The 24,752-nt window shown below is 41.0% G+C and overlaps 1 protein-coding gene and 1 long non-coding RNA gene across 2 annotated transcripts; both read right to left on the reverse strand.

The window, feature by feature from the left end:
* Window positions 1-19,359: 19,359 nt before the first annotated feature.
* Window positions 19,360-21,491, reverse strand: LOC134285863 (uncharacterized). Its single transcript, XM_062847472.1, has one exon. The coding sequence runs from the start codon at window positions 21,293-21,295 to the stop codon at window positions 20,369-20,371; it is 927 nt and encodes a 308-aa protein (XP_062703456.1). The 5' UTR covers window positions 21,296-21,491; the 3' UTR covers window positions 19,360-20,368.
* A 316-nt stretch (window positions 21,492-21,807) lies between these two features.
* Window positions 21,808-22,700, reverse strand: LOC115263280 (uncharacterized). Its single transcript, XR_003895653.2, has 3 exons — window positions 22,223-22,700; window positions 22,085-22,162; window positions 21,808-22,028 (listed from the first exon to the last, which is right to left on the reverse strand). It is a non-coding gene; the product is annotated as an uncharacterized LOC115263280 (long non-coding RNA).
* Window positions 22,701-24,752: the final 2,052 nt, after the last annotated feature.

Here is a 24,752-nt window from a genome sequence, read left to right on the forward strand (position 1 = left end):
CTCTCTAAAAATCTGCACAACGATGGTAAATTTTAGCAACAACTCCTTCCGCACGTTTGTTCAACAATCAGGTCATCTATGCAGTGTCCTGAGTGCCTTGACTAGTCTGACTAGGATTCCGAAGAAAAATTGCCAAACTTTTTTTTTTATTGCGAAATGAGGGGCAGTTCAGTGAATTGAGAAAACGCGACATTTGAGTGTTTTTTCGTTGATAAATACTACCCATCTGTGACGATACCACTGAACGTCTCCGGCTATCATGGCAGCTCATCAAAATAGGTAAAACCTCCACATATCCCTTGTGTGCGTTTTTGAAAAGCAGCACGCGATTATTGAGGCAGTCATCCTTGTATAAATTGGTTCTCATCATCTTATTGCGAAAAAAACATGCCCAGAGTTCGAACTTCTTGCCAAATCTTCAAATTCAAAGCAGATTTATCAATGAACCCAAGCTTTTTTCTTCCGAGGACACTTCCTTATGCCATGGTTAACAACATCTGTGCTATGTGCACAGGACACATAATGGTTTTGACGATATTAACATTTTTCGCGACTGTCGTACCTGACCACGCTAAATTTTCAACGTGTTTGTGCAAGATTTTTTTCCTCCTCTTGTCTTCAATCTGAAATAACTTTTCACTCGTTGCAAGAAAATCGATGAAATTTTCACCATTTAAAGAGGATTAGTGTATGATCAGAGTGCTGCAAAAGAATGATGATTATGTTCATTGAGAGCGCCACTAGAAAATGTGACATGATTCCAGATTCTAAGTGAACATAGCTTTAGATCATAAATATGAAATTGTAAAAAAATCGACACTGATTTTTCAATAGGGCCTAACTGACATTTTCGATTTCTCTTCATCGATCCTCTCTTTGTGTTTTTACGGAAAGTGTATTAAGTTTTCCAAAGATTTTTTGGTTGAAATGCGAAGACGACGACCACATCTTGCTCTAGAAACAAAAAGAATAATGATTTTGTTTGTTTTGATCAAGTTATTAGCGAAAGAGAGAGTCAACAAAGATAAATCGATCAACTCAGTTAGGCCCTTAAGAAAAATCAATGTTTGAAATAAATTCGGCTCCGTTATGCTTGCTGGCGCATAAGCCCAAAATAAACGATTAGGCAAAAGAAACTGCCTTGATATTACTCTGAACTTCTTGGAACAATATTGCAAAAATTCATTACATTCATGAGAACATTATCCAACAAATCTTTTTGCTCCTAGTCATGTTTAAAACGATTTCAGTCAACCAGAGCTTTTATCAAATGTGAAGCGACTCCTTGTCATTTGAATGAAATGTTACTGAAATGACTAGCTGGGCACAAAACACGAAACACCCGGAAATAATCCACCAGACTGAAAAATTATTGGATGTCGGGACAAATTTTATCGATTGTTGGACCACTGTTGAACCCACATCGGATAACTGTTGGGTCTATGTTGGGTTTGGTGGCCAAAATAAAAACAGGTCAATGATAGATTTATATCGGGTTATACGTCATCTATCACGTATAAAATTTGAACCGTTCAACAATTAGCGAGAATCGTCCAATATTAGGAAGAGCCAGCTTATGGAAGCGTTCAACATTTGGGTTCAAAGCTTCCGGTGCAAATGTTCTATTTTCTCTTAAAAAATGGAATTAAAGGGAATTCAAATTCAATAGGAAGTTTAAGCAATGAGTGAATACGTTCTATGGATATTTTTCAACTACAGTGAAATTATGCATAGAAAATCAAATGAAAATGAAAATTTCAGTACTAACCGTTCAACCATTAACGAATTACCATCTTTAACCCTCCTTTGGCATTAGGGTCATTTTTGACCCAAACCGTGCACGTCGTCAGTGAGCTGCTCCCAACGTGATGCAAAAGGAAGGTTAATAGAATTAACTGCAAATTTACTTGAATAGAGATTCAGGTGTACGGCCATGAGTTTTGGATGTTGAAGTAAGCTAGACTTTATAAATTCTGGCGTGAATGAGAAATGGACTAATTGGAGTGGAATTTGCGGAAAAATTTCTCGTCCTCTCGGTGAGACACGAACTCACGACTCCTACTCACTAAACAGCCGCGTTGCCCCGTTTAGAGAGTAGGAGTCGTTAGTTTGAGTCTCACCTAGAGGACGTGTAACTTTTTCGCAAATTCCACTCCAATTTGTCCATTTCCCACACACGTATTTAAATATAGCTTTAGGAACTGAGTTAAACTTCCACTCGGCTGGTTAAGCCGCAAAAATCGATAATTTATTAATTAATTATGTTGAAGAAAGTCCAAAGGAAAGCGTTTAGTGTGTGCAAGTTGCTACCAACAGTGACGAAGAAGAAATTAGTGTTTGATAGCGTCCGCTTTACTGTTACTAGAAAGTGACGGGGAAAGGCCAGAAGCAAAAATACAAATCTAAATTGGCTTCTTTAGCGGTGTTGAGATAATTCTATATTCTAAATCTGCATGTCAAACTGAGCCGAAATTCAAATTTTCATGAATTTTGAAGCCCGGGAACCTATTTAAAAATCAATTTGAAGTTTGTATGGGAGCGATTTGTCAAATCACCCCTCGTCGCATTTTGTACTGGGTGGAGCTGTCAAACAGTTACCCAGCTGTCAAAAGGTTATTTCAAAAATTCTCTTTGAAATTGATTTTAGGTACGAAAATAAAGTTCTAAAAATCTGAAAAAAATCATAGTGGCTCAGAAAAAGGTGCTCTTTCGTATAAAATCCAAAAATTGATTTATTTTTCTTAATTTAAAAACCCAATTTTGGTAATTACGTCACTATTACAACAGTATCGTTCCCAATATGGAGGGAATGCTATCAATTGAGAAAAGTTGGTTGTGTTAAGTTATCAGTGTAGCAGTCTTAACCAAAAGCTTAAATGTTTTAATATCTGACGTTCCGATGCATTAAATGAGAAAGTTTTTAAATACATCGAAACATTGAAACTCCGAAACAAAAAAGCTTTTGATTTCATTGCAAGACTGTCACTCCAATAACGTATCACTATCTGCCCATAATTACAATCCACGTTACATTCAAGTTTAACTAGGAAACCATAGTACCATAACCTACATAAAAAAATAGTTTCCACACCACGATGCAGCATCCAACACTTGACCGAATCCTTCCGTTTTCCTCAAATGCTTGCTTCGGAAACCGCGTCAAACCACACAGTAACACATATTTTCTGCAAACCATACACAGTCGCTTTACCGGGGTGTCCATTCCCAAAATTACACTAGAGCATCTCGTGGCTTATATGGTGGAGTTTTCGTAGCCACGAAAATGTGTAACGTCCGTGCGCTCGCGTCTGCGTCTCCCCGCCCAGTCTACTGGATGAATGGTACTGAAAATGCGGTTAAAATATATTATCTGTCGTTATAAATCATCAAAAGCACTCATTGCACCACCCGGCTGCTCAACGGTGTTATAGACACACGGTCATGAGTGTAGTAGATTCAAAGTTTCCAAGAATAACGATGGAGTAATAAAATTTTAATTTGAGACTTAATTTATTAATATATGGGCTCGATGGTGCAAAGCTCCGGATGAAAAATAAAAATGTATGTTCTTAGAGACTTTATCTTTCCGTATCTTCAATGTGAAAACCATCACCAGTACCGAAGATATTTTGTATGTTGTGCTTTTGTTTGATAAGTGTCTGTGTAATGCAAAAATGACGCGGCCGTTTATTCCGGCCACTCCTTAGGAAAATCGTGATGTATTCTTATAGAACTTCTAAAAAAGTGTCATTTTTGACACCCTTCATAAGGCTCAAATTTTCTTTGTAAGGATCTGACACTCGATCCATTTTCAATTTCCTTTTCTCGCTTGCTCTAACCCGGAGGCTAATAAGCACGTGCTGCTCTGCCATTCACGCCAAGCAAGCATCAAAAACTATTCCGTTCCGATATCGATTTCAACTAGTTGGGGACGTGATTGGCATGCTTTATGGCTACTTTCTGACCGGCACCCCCTTCACTTTTCTTCCTGTTCAATTGTTGTGTGACGTTCGATATTCGCTGACAAAAGAAAGTGTAGCCTCTCCGCTGATAAAATTCGCAAGAGACTGTCGGCAGCAAGACGAATATCCAGATGAAGGAATTATACGACTGCCAGGATGCATATAAAAATCGCATAATCGGAGCTCTAGGATACAACTGCGTAGTGGCCCAGTTCCAGCTGCTAGCTGGTATTACACCCGGGGCACCATAACAATAAATTTATGACAATACCGTATTCAATTTTACAGCGCCCGGGAACTTTCGGCCGTATATTTCGTTTTGGATGGTGAGAATTGTCCGAAGTGTTCATAAAATTTAGAATACTTTATATGCATGACGTTTGCTTTATGATAGACGTGAATTTTTTTCGAGTTCCTACACACTCCCACATTGGAGATTTTATTGAGTGCATGCATATACAGCTTGTGAGCTTACAGTGCCACCTACAGACAAAAATACAATACCGTTACTGAACCGTTGCGCATGGTCAATTATCTCATATCTGCATACATTACATACATTTATTTACACAACATCACCATTACGATAACGCATAATCAACAATAGTAAGCCACAAGACTCGGTTTGTGACTACCGCTCGTCAACCTTAGTCACACTCAATACTCGCCAGATCACGCTCCACTCATAGTACTCTCTATGTTCCTCGCCTTAATTTGCCAATCAGATTAGTAGCGAACGCCAACTTTGCAGGGATGATGACAGGCATACTTGCAAACTGCCCTATTTACAGTATTCATCCGTATTTGACAACCTTCTGGATGCTAGGTTCGCCGTAGAATGCCGCGCGCTCGTGATTCACCCTTGTTTGACATACACCGTTCTTCTGCACACTACCAAAAGTCGTCCTTACCACGCGTCGCTCAAACATTCCGAGTGCTTACAGTGCCTCTTCGAGCATGATAATTCTTTGAGCAAAAGTCAATTATTTGAATTGTGGTTTGCCTATTTAGAACCGAATCGACACGAAACGATCGTCTATTTTTCTGTGGCTCAACGCTCACCAGCTGACAAACGAAGCTGACGAGCGAAACGACCTAGAACTCATCGATTTCCCTGCCTCCTTTCAACACAGCCTCCTAAATTGTTACAAATAGAAATCACCGCAGCACATGGAATCGCAAACGTTTTGATTGATGCACGGCACTTCTACGTCATAATTTGACGTCAGTACGACCAATAAACTAGAACAACCAACCGTATGTCGCCTCAGCACACGCGCAGGGTCTCGAAGCCGTGTAGATGCCGGCCAGGAATAAAACTAATATCCCCAATTCAAGGTGTCAAGCGACCCGTGCCGAGTAATGATTGATCAAGGGGGTGAAAAGTATACTCGATCGTTAACGAAGCCTGCGGGGTACCTGAGCACCCCGCAGTTTTTTGTCCCTTACCGCGTTAATGCAGGCCTCTGGCGTGGTGGACTTTTTTACCGTGCTACTCGTGGAATTAAAAATAGTTCAATAGGCAATCCGATTTTCTCCCCATCTAGTTTGTCGGATAAGGTATTGTACGGAGCGTGGTTAACGAGGGCCATACATAGGAATCGTGATGGGCTCTCTTCGATGGAGATGGCTGCGCCGCAGCTTGTCTTCATCATTGACCTTGCGTCCTCAGGCAGGTCCTTATTAAACTTCGGAGGTCAATGATGGCGGCCAAGGAGGACCACGAGAAATTAGTGGCAACTGTGGTGGCGGCCAGTGTTTGGACAAAAAAGTGATCAGTGAACCACTCGGCAGTTTTTCCTCCCTTCTGTTGGTTCTGTTTCAATTACCAAGCGGCGTATGTTCTCTCGTCGAGTCGCATGGTTCACGAAGGAACACAAAGAAGATACTCCGATATAGACAAGCTGCGGCGATGAGCGGGCATCGCTAAGTGAAACACTTACCGATGATCTCTCATCGTTGGCTTGGGACAACTGTGAATAATCGTTATTTTTATCAGTATTTAATGCGTTTTCGCTTCAAAAACGTAAACTACTATTTAATTTAACTGTATTCATGACGTTGCATGTTGTGTAGTCACAATAAAAAAAGAATTATGACAATAAAATATTCTTACCGAATGCATCGCTTTCATTAGCGTCATCGAGCATCTTCTCTCATGATTGCGCTCTCGTATCGAACCGGACAAGAGAATGAACAGCATTTCGGGGAGCGCACACAGGCGTAAATGGGCCAAATTCCTGGCCATAAGTCGAAAAATTTTTTTCAGGGTTTTCCAGAGTCTAATATTTTTTAAAGATAAATGAAGTAGTGCTTCATCATGTGGCAATCAATAAAATACTTTGGGATGCATATTTTTTTAAGAATAAATGCCGAAATTTGACAATTTTCTCTACTGTTTTTTTCATTTGCATCATAACTCATCGGAAGAACTTTAATTATCGAAATATTGACAATTTGAAAAAATAACAGAGTATGTAACATAGTTCTCCTGATAAGGGTGTATCATTTAAACAAAAAACTTCACCTGGTTTCATTTATTTTGCTCTCTTACAGAAGAGTTTTCAAAATCATGTTTTTTGTCAATTTTGAACCATTTTCAGCATTCAAAAAGTTTTCAGATTCTGCAGCATTCCGCGATCTGGATAAAATTACAATAAAATATAAGGCATATCCTCTGTGAATCGCAAGAGAACGGGTACCAGAAAGTACCAGACGAAAAAATAAATCATTTTGAAATTTACACCTTTCTGATTAGTTTTTAGTTACAATTTATGTTTAATTTTGATATAATAACTTCGTTTTGACTACTTTTTCAATGAACGGCCACCTATTCTCGGTAGATAGATCATAGCAGAATACAAATCAGGTCTTCTATCTCTTAACAAAATGTGTGAAATGGAATTAATTTAGTAAATTTGGGCAGAAATCTCCATACACCGATAAACGCCTAAATGTATGCAATGCAGTAGTAATCTAATGTAGCTAGAACTGTTGTGTTCAAAATTTGTTATAAAAAAAATCAAAAACAACTCAAATAAAGAGCTCACTATTTGTAGCATGTAATCATATGTTGATGCACCGTTAAGAAAATATTTTCAGATAAATATTGTTTTTTATAGCTAAACTCATTGAGTTTTTCACTCAGTACTTCACGAACTTACTTTTATGTATAAAGTTGTGTTAAAATGCCATGTTTTAATAGAAAAATTAAAACTGATATATTCCACACGGCTTCTATCATCATGTTCAAACTCCTAAAATTTCAATCCATGATTAGTTTTTGAGTTTTGATTGTGATGAAAATGTGATTCCCAAAATATCTAGAAAAAGGTACAACATTTAAACTGAGTTTAAGGGACCGTTCAAAAATTACGGCCCATTTTCCCAAAAATTGTGAAGATAGAACAATTGTTCAACAAGTTTCCCAATTATGATACTCCTTACAACTTTGCTGAAGACATAAACACGTTATCTACACTTATCAAAGAATTGAATTTCTCTCACACTTCTAGGAGAATTTCTATGAAACGAGGTGGCCCTTGTTTCCAAACAATATTTTTCATGGAAATATACTTATTTTTCAGGTCTCTGTTGTCAAATAAAAATGTTCGACGCTTCAAGCGATTTTTGGGGGTGAAAATAAACGTTGTCCTTGAAGAGGTTATTAGAAATTATTTCTGGCCTTTATGTGGATTAATATGGCTATTTATAATCCAAAATGCTTCCTCAATATCTAAATTCACAATTTTATCGCTAGTACATACATAATACACCATAGAAACGTGTTAAAACTTTTTGGCCATGAATTGGACCCTGTTACTCCAGTGTGGAGCGTTCCCGAGCATGTTGGTTCACGAAATGTTACATTCGCGAATGTATCACTTGCTGAGCATGGTCCATTCAGTGGTTCGCGATAAAAATCCACACACTGGTGGCGGCAGAACCCGTGAAGTCAAAGGTAAGTTTTTTTTACCCAGACGGAGGCCTTCGCTTTCCCGGGTAGCCCTGAAGGTGTAGCAGATGCTACCCAGGTAACCTATAAGCAGATAAAATTGCATTTATTTAGCACTATATGCGCCTTTACTGCAGGTAATTAAATGCTAATATGCCGTATATGCGCCATAAGTGCTAATTAAATGCAGGTTTTGGCCCAATATACGGCTGATTAAATGCTTATCTTTCCTATTCCCAAAAAATCGAACATAAACAAAAATATTTTGCCCTGCGCATTTCAGTCGCTTCATATTCTTCCCTTTCTATTTTTACTCACACTCTCCTGTGCGACTTTGGGGCTTTTGATTATTTTTGCAGTTGTTTTTTGCTGTTCCCGCTGAAATTGGGATTCGATCCCACAATCCTCTGGCTGATGATGATGCTGAACCGCGCTACAGGATGAGCTATAAACGATCAGATAATGTGCGATGATTTTTTGATCTATTAAAAGGCTTCGGTGTGGTACGGTCCTCCCCTTCCTCTTCTTGGCGTAACGTCCTCACTGGGACAAAGCCTGCTTCTCAGCTTAGTGTTCTATGAGCACTTCCACAGTTATTAACTGAGAGCTTCCTCTGCCAATGACCATTTGGCATGTGTATATCGTGTGGCAGGCACGAAGATACTCTATGCCCAAGGAAGTCAAGGAAATTTCCTTTACGAAAAGATCCTGGACCGACCGGGAATCGAACCCGTCACCCTCAGCATGGTCATGCTGAATACCCGTGCGTTTACCGCCTCGGCTATATGGGCCCTCATATGGTACGGTGTGGAAGTTATTTTTCTGTGCCCGGACAGCGGCTCGGACAAGTGCTGATAATCAAACCATCCACAGAATACATGATGGCATAATTGATTTCTTATTCCATGGGATTTATTTGGAAAACATTTGTTCTCTCATTGGTTTGCTTCGTTGCTACCAGTAAATGATAGGACATCTGAATGGTAATGAATCCTACACTGCCCATAACTGCATAATTGTAACATTTGCATTTTGTGCCAATATTGAGTTAATGCCGGGGATCATCTCCCAATCATCAGTACTTTCATCCACCTAAATGAACTTTTTAAGTTTGTTCTGCAAAATGTGAAACAAACACCAAGTCGTTTTGTCTCATTGGCTAAAATTTATGAATGTAACCGCATAACAGTCACACTGGAAATACACACTGGCGTCAAAGAGTAATATCAACCATATTTTAGTCTGATTATTTTTTTAACTATTCGTCCAGCATACAAGAAGAGCTGTAGAAAATTTCATTGCAAAAGGATGAATTTTAAATTATTGACAAATATTTGAAATTTCGTATCGAAACGAACGGCGCCGCTGCAAACGTCGCGATGAAAACTGAGATAAGAGCAAGCAAAAAGGCCTGCTTTGAGGGTCTCTGTCAGAGTGCCAATGCAAACCCGGGGGGTAATACCTACAGGATCGTGATGGCCAAGACGAGAGGTGTAATGGTTCCTACGAAGCAATCTCCAGAGATGTTGGCGGGAATCATCGAGGGGCTTTTTCCGCACCATGATCCTAGTCCTTGGCCTCCTTTCGTAGGACAGTCGGAGACTGAGGCTGGTGATGAGGAGAGGGTCACCGATGTGGAACCTGCGGGGATAGCAAAGTCCCTTAGCGTAGGACCTGGGGCCTTGGTCTGGACTGAATTCCAAACCTGGCCTTAAAAGTAGCCACTGCAGAGGCTCCCGAGATGTTCAGGTCTGCTATGCAGAAATGCCTGGACGAGGGAGTTTTCCCGAGAATTTTTCCCGGAATTTTGCCGAGCTGAAGGCTTCAGCAAAATTTTGCTGGTTTGTTCAATAAACCCTGCTGACCACCTGTAACATTTTGTTGAAATTCAGCAAACTTGACTGCAAATTCAGCAAAATATTGCTGAAAGCGTTTGGTGAGTAAGAGGAGGGGGAATCGCTACCGGATGTAAGGAACGCGTTCAATATCACCATTTGGGCGGCTATTGCCGATGCACTTCTGTGTCTGAGGATACCCGGGTACCTGTACAATATTCTCGGAAGTTACATCCAGAATCGAGTACGGGGCGGTATACGTTTTGTTTGACCGCATGCTTGCCACATGCGGGGAGGACACAACTCCGGGCAAACTTGGCTATAGACTGTGTCAGAAATTATAAATACACTAACTATAACCTGCCATTTCAATTTAAGCACAATATCCAAAAAAATTTCTTCTAGCTCTAATAGTAAACATGCTAACGAAGCAAATAATACCAATTTTGTTTATGTTTCTGGTAAAAGTTGAAAAATAGGGCTCTGTGAACAAGATAATCAAAATTTGAAGTTGCACAAAGTGGTCAAAAAATGTAGCATAGTAGAAAAGAAAAAAATCTCACAGATAAAACATTTAATTTCCAAACACAATAGAAATTGCTGTATCGATAATAGAAGATATTTCTCGATTGGTAAGAGTAAATTTTACTGGAATATTTGATCGAGAACCACCATTACGGGCCTTCTCAAAACAAAAATTTGTGTTTCAAATTTCTCAACAACACCAGTAGCAACAAACGTTAAGCAAACGAATGTCTTAATTACTGCTTACTGCATTCGTTTTTATGGTATGACAAGCTTTGCCATCTGAAGGACCGAATGAGCTGAAAAAAATAAGTTTGTTTAGATTAAATGCGTTCAGGAAAGCTAAGAAACTGTGTGGTAGAAGGCCGCCGAAGTTTCCGATATCCGATGCACCGCAACTGCATCGATTCAGTTCTAGGCAAACCACAGATCCAAGAATTTGCCCGGTATAATGCAAACATAGATGTTATCCCTTTTTTAGGTCCGACGAGCGATAGCGAGTTCGGACAGCAAGCAATTGCTCGGTAAATTGCAATCATAGTTACGCAAACTTTTCAGTCGTTTCAGTCATATATAAGTGCGATTCAGCATTTCACTGTCTCATACTTTTCTGCATTTGTTTTTCATGGGTAATTTCGTCATATTTTATTGCATTTTTTGTATTTTTTATTGCTTTTTCGATATTTTTTTATTGTGAATTTTCTAATTTATTATGGAAAAATCGGATTTATTTATGGAAAATTCGAAGTTATTTGGTGGGAAAAATGGCTTTTTTTATTGCAACAGTTGATTTATTCATTGCATTTTTGACGTTTTTAACTGCCCAAAAATTAATTATTTATGGATTTTTTTTATTTATTTATGCATTTTCTTATTTGTTTATGGAACTTTTGTTATTTATTACTGCTTACACCCCTGTTTCTTCACTGGGATTTTTCGAATTATTTATGGGAAATTTTGTATTTATTATGGAACGTTTAATTGTCTGCCACCTTCTTCGCACTCTCTTCCAAGCTCGTGCCTAGACCTTCAACTTCGCTCAAAGACATATCTTTCTTCAACATTTTCTGTCTGAGCTTCGCCGAAGAGCACTTTTCGACGATCTGATCCAAGATCATTTCCTCTGGTTTATCGTACTCACATCGCTTCACCTGTGTTCGCAACCGCAATACAAAATCTGTAAATCGCTCTGATGACCCCTGAGCAATTTGTCGAAATAGATGACGTTCGTAAGTACGCCGCCGGAAAGGCTCAAAATGAGCATCCAATTTGGCGATCGCTGCATCGTAATATGGTGGATCCTACAATTATTTTTCTTTTTCATTCCCGTTTTTTTATCGCATACCACTAATTCATCACATCACCTACCTGCAAAATGTGCGGAACACTTTCGACTTCTGGAAGATTATCGTATATGTCTCGGAGATCAGAACCACCCAAGTACAAAAGCTTGGAGCGTTTGTCATACTGAGAAAGTATTTTCTCAGATTCAAAATAGCATTCTAAGTCCCGTTTCCATTTGGACCAGGCCAGAGGCAGTTGAGACGAGTCCAAATTAGTCTGAAACGCTCTAATTCGAAGTTCACTGCTGGTCCTAAGAATAAAAATATCCAGCGAATGAAATAAAAATGACGATAAGTATTTCACTTTCGTGCTCATGATAAAACGTTTTCAGCTCACACATCATTTCTGTACAATTATAAACTAAAACATGTAGTTAATATTTTGACTATTCCTTATTTAAGACTGAAAGGTTTACTCTTTAGACGATTCCGCCACTTATGCTTTAATCTTTGACATTATCGTCACTTTCCTGTTTATAAAAAAAATATTATTCATTATTATTCATACGAAGATATTACCGAATAAATCGGTTTATGACGAATCCGCCAATTGTTTCGTTTGACGATTCCGCCACGTTTTATTTTTATTGAACTCACTGTTAAATTACTCTTTGACGATCCCGTCAACTATATCCTTAAGATATTTCTTTTATGACGAATCCGCCACACATCTTCATTTATGACGATACCGCCACTTGTAGTTTGAGCGAACCCGCTTGACGAATCCTAGGACGAATCAATCATATCATCCAACCATCCATTTAGCGATTCGTATCACGATTTCGTCAATTATCGAATTAAGCGATGTCGCTTATGACGAACTCGCCACTTATAGGGTATTGGTTCCCTTATTAAGCATGTGGCTCCCACTTTCATCCTACGAAAAACAAAGGATTGACGCGCTGTTTGTTTTGTTTCTTATTTTTGTATTTTTTGTTAGAAGTGAGCACCCACGAAATCACAAAGAACGGAATCAATCGGTGCCGTAATCGCTCGTATTCGAATAGGATGAATATGGGAGCGTGAGATTACTGATGGTACACATACCCTATTTTAATCAAATTCATGTTGACGATTCCGCCACATTTTCTATTTGAAAAAAAAAGTATGATACATATCATGTATCATAAATATGACGAATCCGCCAGTTATGCGTTTAAGCGATTCCGCTTATGACGATGCCGCCACTTGACGATTCCGTCACAAATCTCATGAATTTACTACAATGTTCTCAATCGCAGAACGTTCTGCTGGCGTAGTACAATTCATTATCATTTTTTTATGACTCCACACTCATCTGGTTTTTTCTAACAATAATAAATCATGATATCCAGTTCAGAATCAACTATCCTTTCATAAAACAAAACACTGATGAATGCTTTATTGAATGTTTATTTTCTCTATTCTTTTAAACCGAATGTAGTTTGTTGCTTACCTTTTTTATCAGCTGCTGTCACCTAATCCGACACTTATTTTCTCGGAGTTTTCTATTCTTTTCAGTTAGTTTATTTGAAGGAAACACTTTCACTGACCAACCACCAATCAACCAAACAATCACATCCAATAATATTGTCCAATTAAATATTGTACACTTTTCAAAATTCCTGCATCGCACTATGGTAGTTGGTATTTTGTATTTTTTTGTTTACAATTATTATGACAGTTCCACTTGTCATTTTCTATGATATGTTACTATGTGTTACTCCGTTACCCTCAGTGACATCAAACTATCCCAGGATAAACAACTTTAATCCAAACTTCAACGCAAAAGTTCGATGCAAGTTCCGTGAAATATTTCACCATGGTTGCCATGGTATCTTTTCGCTGCCGAATCAACAGATAGCAAATTTTTTCGGCAAATTCAACGAAATGATGTGTGACTTTTTCCGTTTTATTTTTCACAAACAAGTATTTTGATAAAATACTTACATTTTCTCCTCGTCGCCAATGTAATATCGGAAGTAATTCGGATGTTCGGAATGTATTATTATAATTATAATAATCTACAGATTGGGTTCTCGTTACACGCTGTATTCACCTGTTCACTCTTTCACAGTTGAACTCCACTCTCTGACTTGTCTCTCTCGAATCCATGGCCTACTCTAACTTGTACAATACTACAATTCCGGTCTAGTGATTCGGGATCATTCGTATCCCAAAGGCAAGGAAAGATTCCATGGCATTTCCACCCAACTAACAATTCGAAGGGTGTGACTCCCAACCGAGACAAAGGACGAACTTTGTTGTGAGTTTGGACATACTTATCTAACACTGTTCTCCAATTAACGTTATCCAGTCGAGCCGCAGCCAATACTCTCTTTATTCCGATGTTTTGTCTTTCGACGGCACCATTCGACTGGGCACTCAACGGAATGGACTTACGAATCTTAACGCCTCTCGCTTCCCATATCTTTACAAATTTGTCCGACTGGGACGGAGGTCCGTTATCACTGTGTATCGCCAACAGGGAAAGAAATTATCAGCAAATTGAGACGAAAATTGGCCTTTTCCGAGCAACCGAACAGTTCAACGATCCTTTTTCCAGCGAGAAATGTTTATCGGTCGCTGCCGTTGTCCACGACCGAAGATAGCCGAAAACTGAAAATCGCTCTTGCCATTTTCGCTATCCAACTTTATCGCCTTGCCGGTTATCGCGATAATTATCAGGAGGCAAATAACAAAAATTGTGCCGCCAACGGGATTCGAACCAAGACCCTCCACAAAAATGTTTCTTAGCGCGCACCATAACCACGCGGCCGCACAAGCTGCTCGAGAGGTGGAAGAAATTTGATGCATAAAAGCTACTTTTGGTTGCGACGATGAAACGGAAAGGCGGACAAAGAGCAGAGAATAAACCAGTCGGCTTTTCATTGCTGGTGATAATCCATTTTCGGCGCTGCGGGACGAGCGAGAACACATTCTCGGGAGAAATCCGGGTCTGAATTTATCGCAAGTCTTTTTTCGCCGATAATGTGTGTGAGCGAGTTTTCTATGATCGCGATCGTGATCGATAATTTCACTCCCTGATCGCCAAAGGATAACCCCACACTTCGAATATTTTGGAAAGTGCAGCATTAGTCGTGTCTGCGTCAGTGTTTTTCATCTCCACCACTTGGATGTACCTGGAGTAGGTATCTACTACTACCAAAAACTCACCGAGATCGAAATCCCTATCTGTAAAAAAATCGATCTGTAAGATCTCCCATGGTCCTTGCGGTAGTTCTCGACTAGTGAGTGGGAGAGGCGCATTTTTGCTTGAAAGTCTCAGGCATGTCTCGCAGGCGTCCAGGTACTTCTGCACATGGCCGTTTATTCCAGGCCACCAGAAATGATTTCTCAAAATCCTCTTCATCGAGGCTGCTCCAACATGACCTTGATGTACTAGTTTTATAGCTTTCTCTCGCAACCTCTGGGGCAAGATAACACGATCTTCCTTGCAAATGAGTGCGCCCAAAAGTCGAAGATGCTTGGCATGGCATTCGTATGGTTGCAAGTGTTTACTCCACTTGGCAGCTTCAAGGCATTCTCGAATTTCAATTTGTTCTTTGTCGTTCTCTGCTTCCAACTCAATCTCGTTCCAATTAATCTCCATGCTTCCTGCTTCCAATGCAAACAGCAAATGATCTTCAGAAGAATCATCGAAATCCTCTACTGGTTGTGTCTCTATTACTAGTCTAGATAGAACATCGGCTATATTGGCGTTCCCTAGAATGCTTTCAACTGTAAAACTGTACTGCTGCAGCCTCAAAGCCCATGCTTCTGCCCGCGATACAGCCCTCTTACCAATACGATGCATACCTCCAAATATAAACTCACTGGATTTAGCGTCAGATCTAATCTTGAAAGTTGTGCTCATCAAGTAGTTGGAGAATCTCTCCACCCCCCACACCATAGCCAGAGCTTCCTTTTGTGTGTGGGGGTATTTTTGCTCCGCAGGAGACAACGATTTTGATGCACAAGCGATAACCCTTGGTTTAGCATCCTTGTCCAATTGAACCAACACCGCTCCTAGTCCGTGAGGCGATGCATCAACGTAGAGTTCCGTCTCGTCCGTCTGGTTGTAGTAGCCTAGAGTTTTGATCTTTGTCCACGCAGTTGATGTAAGGAATTCAAATTCCCGATCCAATTCCTCAGACCAATAGAACTGATCCGCCCGTGCCAGCTCTCTCAATCGCCATGTTCTGTCCGCTCGATTAAGAATGAACCGGTCCATGTAATTGATCAATCCCAAGAAACTTCTGACTTCGTCCTGTGTCTCAGGTTTTCGAAAATTTTGGATTGCTCGAATTTTCTCGTTCTCCACACTCCATCCCTCACCAGATAGATGGAATCCAAGAAATGGAACTTCTTGTTGGCTAAGGAGGCACTTACTCTCGTTGACTTTGACGTTGTGGTCCGCTAGCCGCTTCATTACTTCCTCGAGGTTTGCATCGTGCTCCTCCTTCGTTGCTCCAAAAACAAGAACATCGTCCAGGTAATTGACCGTACCTGTACATTCATACATTTAATTTGTGCAACATCTAATAAGATATAATTCAAATAACAACATACCTTCGCATCCGGAAAGAATAACAGATTGCATCGTCTCCTGGAATATGTCTGGCGCGTTGCACAGACCGAATGGAAGTCGTCGGCACCTGTACAATCCATCTCCGGAAAAGAAGTTGGTCAAATGACGACACCGCTCATCCAACTCTATGTGGAAAAACGCGTTTTTGAGGTCTATGGTTGAAAACCATTTAGCCCCATGTAGTTGCATTATGATTTGCTCAAAGGTGGGCATCTTGAACGGAGTCCGATAAATACACTTGTTTGGACCTCTCAAGTCGACAACTAAACGGATATCGTCTTTTCCTTTTGGCACCACCAAGAGAGATGAGCAGAATGAGCGATCCATGTTTTCCGTTACTGGTTCAATAATTCCAGACAGTAAGAGCTCACCGAGTTTTTGTTGAGCTAAGTTTTTGAAGCTCGGCGGAATGTGCGTGTAAAAATTTCTAGCAGGAGGCATGTCCTTGTTGTAGTGTAGTAGTACAGGCGGGACATTGAACTTTGGGAATTCTTCAATCGATGTACCCATTACTTCGTTCATCAAAGCAAACTCGCACTTCCAGACATTACCGTATCCGCCAATAGGCACACGCAGGCCAACATCCAGTAAACTTGTAACTCTCTAGCTCAGGGATTGGGGGATTTAGGGATTCTCAGGGTCGTTTTATAGGATGGCTTGAACTTTCACACTTACACACTGATTTAAGGGCTATCCTGAAACAGGAAAACTGGACCTTGACTTCACAGACAAAACATGAAAATAGCAGAGTAACGGTCAAATAAACATTCCTAGTGACGTGGAAACCATAAATTCCAGGATCTGATGGATCACACGAATAGCGAGGCTTGACGACTCCTTTGTGAGTCCGGACAAAGCGGATAACGAACGAAAAGATGGTGAAACTATAATAACCAGGGCTGCGCTCTAAATAAATGGCTTTCACTGAGGCTATTTACAATTTACATAGTTTTATTCATTACTTGTGACGTCACTTTGATGGGGGGGGGGTGTATTTGCATGCATTATGGCCTATGGCCGCGATTCACTTAGCACTGATCGGAACTAGCTTACCGAGGGCCTTGGGAACGGTTCGATGTAACTCGGAGACTGGGCGTTGTGGACCGATAGTAGTAGCGGTCTGCCAATGTCGATGATGAACGCCGACGGAATCGGCGAAATGCTGAACAGCAATGGCCGTCGTAGGATGGCCGCAGCTGACGGAAGGAGGCCTCGAACGATAACGGCAGCTGTTCCCAATCGGGATTTCTGATCGTTGGTGGGTTGGTGATCGGAACCGTCCGGGAAGTTACCTTCCGGACGTTTATCTGGCGAGTAGTTTAAAGATGGGAAGAAAAAGGCCCATTCATCGGACCTAACCACTCGATTAATACCCCGACATCACTCTACATAATAGCCTCTTACAATTTGCCACATCTTGCACAAACTAACAATAGAATTTACCTTTTTCTTATATCTTCTTTTTAACTTGTGTTCATGTCGTTTTTCACTAGGTTTTTGTATGTTACAATACTAATAGAAAAAGAATAACACATTAGCTTTAGGTCCATGTTGCATGATTTTAACTACTAACCATACTAATTTTTGCATGCTAGCACGTTTACTAACGGTTTTACTAACACTTTTTGTAACATTTTACTTTAGACCTATTAAAGAGAACAACACTAAATTATTACAAATTCACCACACAAAAGGTCTTACAATAAACCTTACAGAACAATTTAAAATAACACGCGCGCACTACTACTCTATTCACAAATCACGATCAGAAAGAACATGGAGATTTCAGGTTTCCTCTTTTATAAGAATCGTCAGTCTTAGAAATGGAACTCGATCAATTACACATATACAACATAGAAACATGTAATATGCATGATTTGTTCTTTTAATGCCAGAAATTTGATCATATAGGGTAAGAAATCAAACTTTGAACTAGTCAAATTCTAATCTTAATTTGAACCATTTCGAAATTCATTAAAACGACGTACTTTTCAGGCAAATATTGTCCGGAAAAAGATGTTAAACAGCTTTCCGTAATATAACCTGATAACATGGACTTTAAAAGCATTGAAAAAAGCGTTTTTGTCATGGAAAACAGGCAATTGAAAAATCAATGTGATTTCACCCATTTCCCCCCAGAGAAAGCACATTTTCGGTGCACTCGTACAGCTCATGCATTGTATCACACGCAATGTGTGAACACGTCAAATGAAAGCTTATTCATCGTAGAATCGACCAACCAAATAATATTCCACATTATTTGTCATAAAATTATCAAATTTAAGTAATTCTTACTTGGAGAATGTTATCTTAAGTTGAACCATTTGTAATCTAAATTTGAACTAGTAAACGGGGGCGAGCTTCTAGTGTTGGCCTGCAGACTGCGCTAGTGGTTGTTTTGTTTACTCTTGGGGGATGAAAAATTCCAAATTTAGTTTCCAAGTTCCTGAAGGTTTTAGAACATTCTTAGTTGAAATTCCACTGCCTAATGAAAAATAGTTATGGGAATTAGCAGATCCATGTGTTTTTCTATTGTTCAGCACGAAATTGGCTGTTGTGGGAGATGCTCGAGCTGCTGCCGCCAGTAGTTCAAATTAAGATTAAAATTAGTTCAAATTATGATTATGATGGTTCAAATTTAGATTAAAATCATCGTTGATGAATAATCGAATTTTTCAATGAAATTCAGTGCAAATACAAACTTTTAACCACTTAACAGAAAGCTTATATCCGTGGCTTTCATGTACATACGATTTTGCCGTAGTAAATTGTTTCCATGTGGGAGAAAAAACACTCAAAATTGGCGCTACTTTGGAAAGCCGCAATTTGGTTCAACTTTTGATTACCTACCCTACCCTAATTTTACTAACTCCATCTGGAAGTCAATAATCACTGGCTGCGTACTCTTTTGCCATGACAGCTCAACTGTTATACAGTAGACCGCCACTCAAACGGTATGCAGTGCGAGAGTGGGACAACGCTCTTACTCCCATCAAGCCACTGAGAGCAGCCACTGTCCCATCATAGTGTTAGTTGGTTCTTTCTTTATAAAGGGCGTATTAATGAGAAGCGGGAAATTTGGGAAAGGAATTGAAAAAATGCAAAATAGAAAAATACTAAACTTGTGGTGGAGCTACAAGCATAATTTGGAACCGACGGTTACAAACTATATCGAGCTGCTGTGCTAAAACTCATCAACGATCTCGACTCTTTGACAACATAAAATTTCTCAAGGAGCACTGGTCTGTCCTTTGAAACATATAATATCGCAGAGAAAGTAGTCGATACGCTGATCTCTCCTTGAGAGGCATACGCGCGCAACTTTTTATCTGACGAGTAACACAGGTCGACCAATTTATTTGATTTGGATTCATCCTGGAGAATTTTGTCGAAGATCCTCCTTGTTATGGTGTTTACTTGCGCACCCGAATCGATGAAGAAGATCACACGCACGCCTGCCACATGCCCAACAACGAAAGCATCTTCTTCTGTTGGTAGATTAAATGTGGGCACTGCACAAATTACCTTCTCAGTGCCGCTGTCATCAGTTTGTGAATTATGTTGTACCTAAAAACCAAATAATCGTTCATAACAACTGAACAGCCGTTTCTAATCTAATTGTTTCCAAGCTATCTCATTTGATAGTGTTCTGTTATCTCATGCCAGACTAGATAGTCATGCATATCCTGTTTGACAGATAAACTACGACTAGTTATGCCAACTCCAACTGACTAAGCGAATCTCCACACACGATTGAAACCCAAATACAACTCAAAACAATGTGAACGTTACTTCAGAATATGGGTGAGTTCTTTCGAAATAAAATAAACCGATATTTATAAGCAACTCATTTATTCAAACAATTCATTTTAGTTCATACAGAATCCATGTTAAGTTCAACTATCAGATGAAATAGCTTTGAAATCATATTATGTTTATTCTACTTCAAGATTATCTTCCATTACCTTTTCTTCAACTTCTTCGCCGTTTTGTTTGATTGCCGCAATTTTTGGTCTTGGCTCGCCCTCTCCTTGCTCGATAGCCGCACGCTTTTATCCTACTCCAAACTTCGGCACGTTCGAGCAACTGCGGGCTAGGTGCCCACGACGCTTACAGTTGTGGCATACCTTGTCAAGATTAGGGCATGCTGAAGGTTCGTGGTACATGCTAGCGCACCGTCAGCAAGCGTTCCGAGACGATCCTTGTGATTGCGCGTGTCCTCGACGGAATGTTCCTCTGCTTCGCTGAATACCTCTGAACTTGGATCCAAAGCCACGTCGACTTGACGTTCCTGGTTCAGAATGTTCCCTTACAGCAGCGATTGGCGCACAACTCTGCCGGTTTAGCTTCTGATATTCCTCCTCGTTAAAGATTTCCATTTCTCGATCACTAACCATTGCGATGAGGCTGTTTATATCGCCTTGGTTCACCCAGTTTCGATGGGCCAGCACACGAACGCGGCTGTCGGTAGTTCCTTTAACGATGGTACGAACTATGGCCTCCATTTCTTCATCGTTCTTGTAGCCACACAACTTTGCAGCTGCTCCAACTCTTCTTACAAAAGAGACGCTGGCTTCACCGCTGCGCTGCGCTGTATTCATCAGTTTGCTCCGTTGTCCGATAATGTAGGTTCGGGATCCAAAGTAATGGTCCAGTCGAGCGATAGCGTTTGAGAACGGCCGACTCTGTTCATCCGGCATGTCCGCAGTGGAAGACGTCCCTTGCATCACCTCGAGAAGTTTTGGGCCAGCCTTGATCCTGAATTTATCCATCTTCGCACGCTCGTCTGTCGCTTGTACTAGATTGAAGGACGCATTCACGATTTCCTTCCAATGCTCGTACGCCTTCTTGTCCACGTCCGCTTCACCATCCGATGGCTTACACTCAGGGATGTTTAAGGAACCAAGTGACATATTGCTCATGGTGGCCAGCAAAGATTCGTTTCCGACCGATGCCGACTGGTGAACGTCGGTATCCGATCCGGATCTGAAGTTTACCGCATCGTTATCTGCAGTACTCGCCTCTGAACCTTGTAGCAATTGCTCTTTCTCGAGCCGTACGGAAGCCAGTTCAGACTTAATGGCAGCCAATTCTTCCAAGAGCATCTTTCTTGTGACCTTCGTTTTCGATTTCCTGTGAATTCGAAATAGAAAGATTTGTTCAGTCACTTTGCCTCGCCTATCAGAGCACTCATGCTTGTTGCAAAGGATACTCTGTCTCGACTACCAGAGTTCCAACACAAAATAAAGGAATCTGCCTCGACTACAGATCCTCTTTTTTCTTTTTTTTTCGTATACTTACCGAGGGGGAGATTGCTACCGCTTGCGCCATTGTCGAAATTTTCGGTTGGATTCCTCAGCCGTGGCGGTAGTACGGCTTTTTGTCCGCTGTCTTCCATGCCGATCTGATTGATTGGCGGGATTGATTTGGGAACTGCGTAGAAAATTGTTTCCCAATAACTCTTGTGGATGATGGAATATTTCTGAATAACTCAAGGAAAATTTCTGATAACTTTAGACGATGTGTTCGTTTCGCCGTCCGATACCTTGGTTGCACTGGGAAATGCCTTCGTACCGACGTCCGTTGGCAGAATGAGTCACTCCGCTGTGACTGTTGACTCACCGGTCAACTATCAAGAGTAGTGAAAGGAGGGCACGAGATTCCGATTTCTTAATATTTATTAGGCACATTAAAAAATTCCTGAAATTCAACCTCATTAGTCACAATTCAATTGGGGCCACACTCAACTTACGTTTAGTTCTTTCGTGCTCTAATTCCTCCTATCTTCGTCCCTTTATGATGTATGGTTCCAAACTTCTAGCGGCAAATCTGTTTCTACTGCATGTAGATAAATTAGGGTCTTAATTCAACTATGATTATCTGATCAAACTTACGATAATATGTTTCTATAAACGATCTCCAACGCAGTTCAGTTACGGTTAGCGAATACGCCGAAGTCTAGTACAGCTTATCTTTAAAGGAATTCATTTATTGTTAAAGATGATAACTTGAAGTGTTAGCTGTTAGATTACCTCGTTTCACTAATTACTTGCAAAACAATTATAACTATAACGAGTAACTGCAAAAATTCTATAATAACAATTCGAGAACCACACCGCAATTTTGCCTAATCATTCTCCTGACCATCTCATGTTTGACGTCCCAGCATTTGACAAGTTGCTCTGTCATATTGAGTGTTCTACCTACATCTATCGAGTTCTGTCGGGATCATGGTACCTCAATGAAGATCGTCCTAATAAGGCGCGTCGACCGAGGGGTCGCAACACTCCCCCCCAGGTACGCCAGGGTCCTGGTTTACCAATTCTTCGCGGCGAACATCCAGTACGGCGATCTTCGTTGCGGGTCGCTCGTATATTCCAGTCACAGTTTGTACCGTGGCTGATCTCACTTGTCCGTCCTTTGCACGATTGACAGAAATCACCCTACCTTTAGGCCAGCAATTTCTGGGAAGATCTGGGTCGACGACTAGTACGATGTCGTTCACTTCTATAGGTTTGACCTTAGAGTACCATTTCGTGCGTTTAGTCAGCTCTGGCATATAATCACGAAGCCAACGTTTCCAAAATAAATCCGCTTCTCTTTGTGACGCACGCCAAGATCGTCGCAAAACTAAGGCCCTATCGTCCAAACGTGTAGCGGGTTTAAGTCCACTAGATGAACCCAGAATGAAATGATTCGGTGTTAACACCGGAGCTTCAGGATCGTCTACCGGAACATGAGTTAATGGACGTGAGTTTACAAGGTTTTCCATTTCAGCTAGGGTATTCCGCAGGACTTCATCCGTCGGATGTCGTGTTGGAAGCATTGCTTGTAGGTTGACCTTGACCGTCTGGACGAGGCGCTCCCACGCACCGCCCATGTGCGGGGAAGCGGGTGGAAGGAATGTCCATTGAGTGTTGTGGCTGACAATTTCCTGAATCACCTTCTGTTGATCCATCTCTCTCAGTGATTCGCTCAGTTCTTTACTGGTCGCAATAAAATTAGTTCCTCGATCACTGTATATTTGTATTGGAACCCCCCGCCTTGCCATAAACGTCCGCAATGCCATAATGCAAGAATCTGCACTTAACGAATGAGCAACTTCTAAATGCACCGCCCTAATGGTCAAACAGGTTATTAGGACTCCCCAACGTTTCTCGTTCCTACGCCCCACCGCCACAGTCATTGGTCCAAAATAATCGACCCCGACAAACGAAAAAGGTCTGGTGTAAACAGCCAATCTGGCACTTGGAAGATCTGCCATAGGAGGAGGCTTGGGTACTGCTCGTTGGTTCTTACACGTTTGACATTCTGTTTTCACTTTTCCCAGCAATCTTCGTAATTTTGGAATTCGAAATACTTGCCGCAGCTCGTTCAAAAAAGTCTCCTGATTGTGGTGATGATATCGCTGGTGGTAGTCCTGTACGATGAGCTTCGATAAGTAATGGTCCTTGGGAAGTATCACGGGATTCATGGCATCGGTGCTAGCATATTCACATGCGCTGATGCGGCCATGCATTCGCATTACTTGCATTCCGTCCAAAAATGGATTCATGGTGAAAACTGGACTTGATTTTGGTATCTCTTTGTGTGTTTCTGGGTTGGATAGAACACCAACTTCTTCTGCGAATGACGTACTTTGAGCTTGGCGGTAAAGTACAGCTGCAGCATGCACGAGTTCGTCTTTTGAAAATGGTCCTGTAAGGCGCTCGTCACACGGCCATGTATCTGTTGATTGCCATAAGAATTCAGGCCCCCTGAACCACCGGCTATGGCAGCTAATATCTAGGGCTCGTTTCAGCTTGGTTGCTTCATCAGCTACATTGTCTTTAGTACTAACCCACTTCCAGTCGTCGATAGCCGTCGTATCCAATATTTCGCTCACTCGCCAGGCCACGTATGGCGTATATTGGCGGTGGTCTGAGCGCAACCAACAAAGGACGTCTCGCGCATCGGTTAAAAAAAATCTCTCGCTGATATCGAAAGACAGTGCCTCAGAAATTGTGTTGGCGAGCCTGGTGCCAAGAACTGCGCTCTGTAGCTCCAGTCTTGGGATAGAGATGAATTGCAAGGGTGCTACTCGTGATTTAGCACCGGCGATCGCGCACTCCACCGTACTACCTTGTTGAAATCGAAGGTATACAACCGCCGCGTATCCTAACTCGCTAGCATCTACAAATGTATGTAGCTGAATCTTCGTATCGGAACTGATTGTTGTCAAGGCACGGTAACAACGGGGAATGCTGATATCTTGTAGTTTTGGAATAATGCGCAACCATTGCTTCCATTTGGTATGCAGACTGTCTGGTATTTGATCATCCCAATCTATGCCGGAACGCCAAATCTCCTGGAAAAGTATTTTGAGGAACACAAGTACGCTGGAGAGTAGGCCCAAAGGATCAAAAACGGACATAAGCGTCCGCAGAACCTGCCGCTTGGTTGGCTTTTGTTCTCCACTCAAAAGTTCATAATCGTACTTTGGCGAAAGTTTGTAGGTGAAACTGTCTGTGCCCGTGCACCACCACATGCCGAGGACTTTTTCCACAGTAGATTCCGATCCAA

The sequence above is a fragment of the Aedes albopictus genome, chromosome 1 (assembly GCF_035046485.1).
Source record: "Aedes albopictus strain Foshan chromosome 1, AalbF5, whole genome shotgun sequence".
NCBI lineage: Eukaryota > Metazoa > Arthropoda > Insecta > Diptera > Culicidae > Aedes > Aedes albopictus.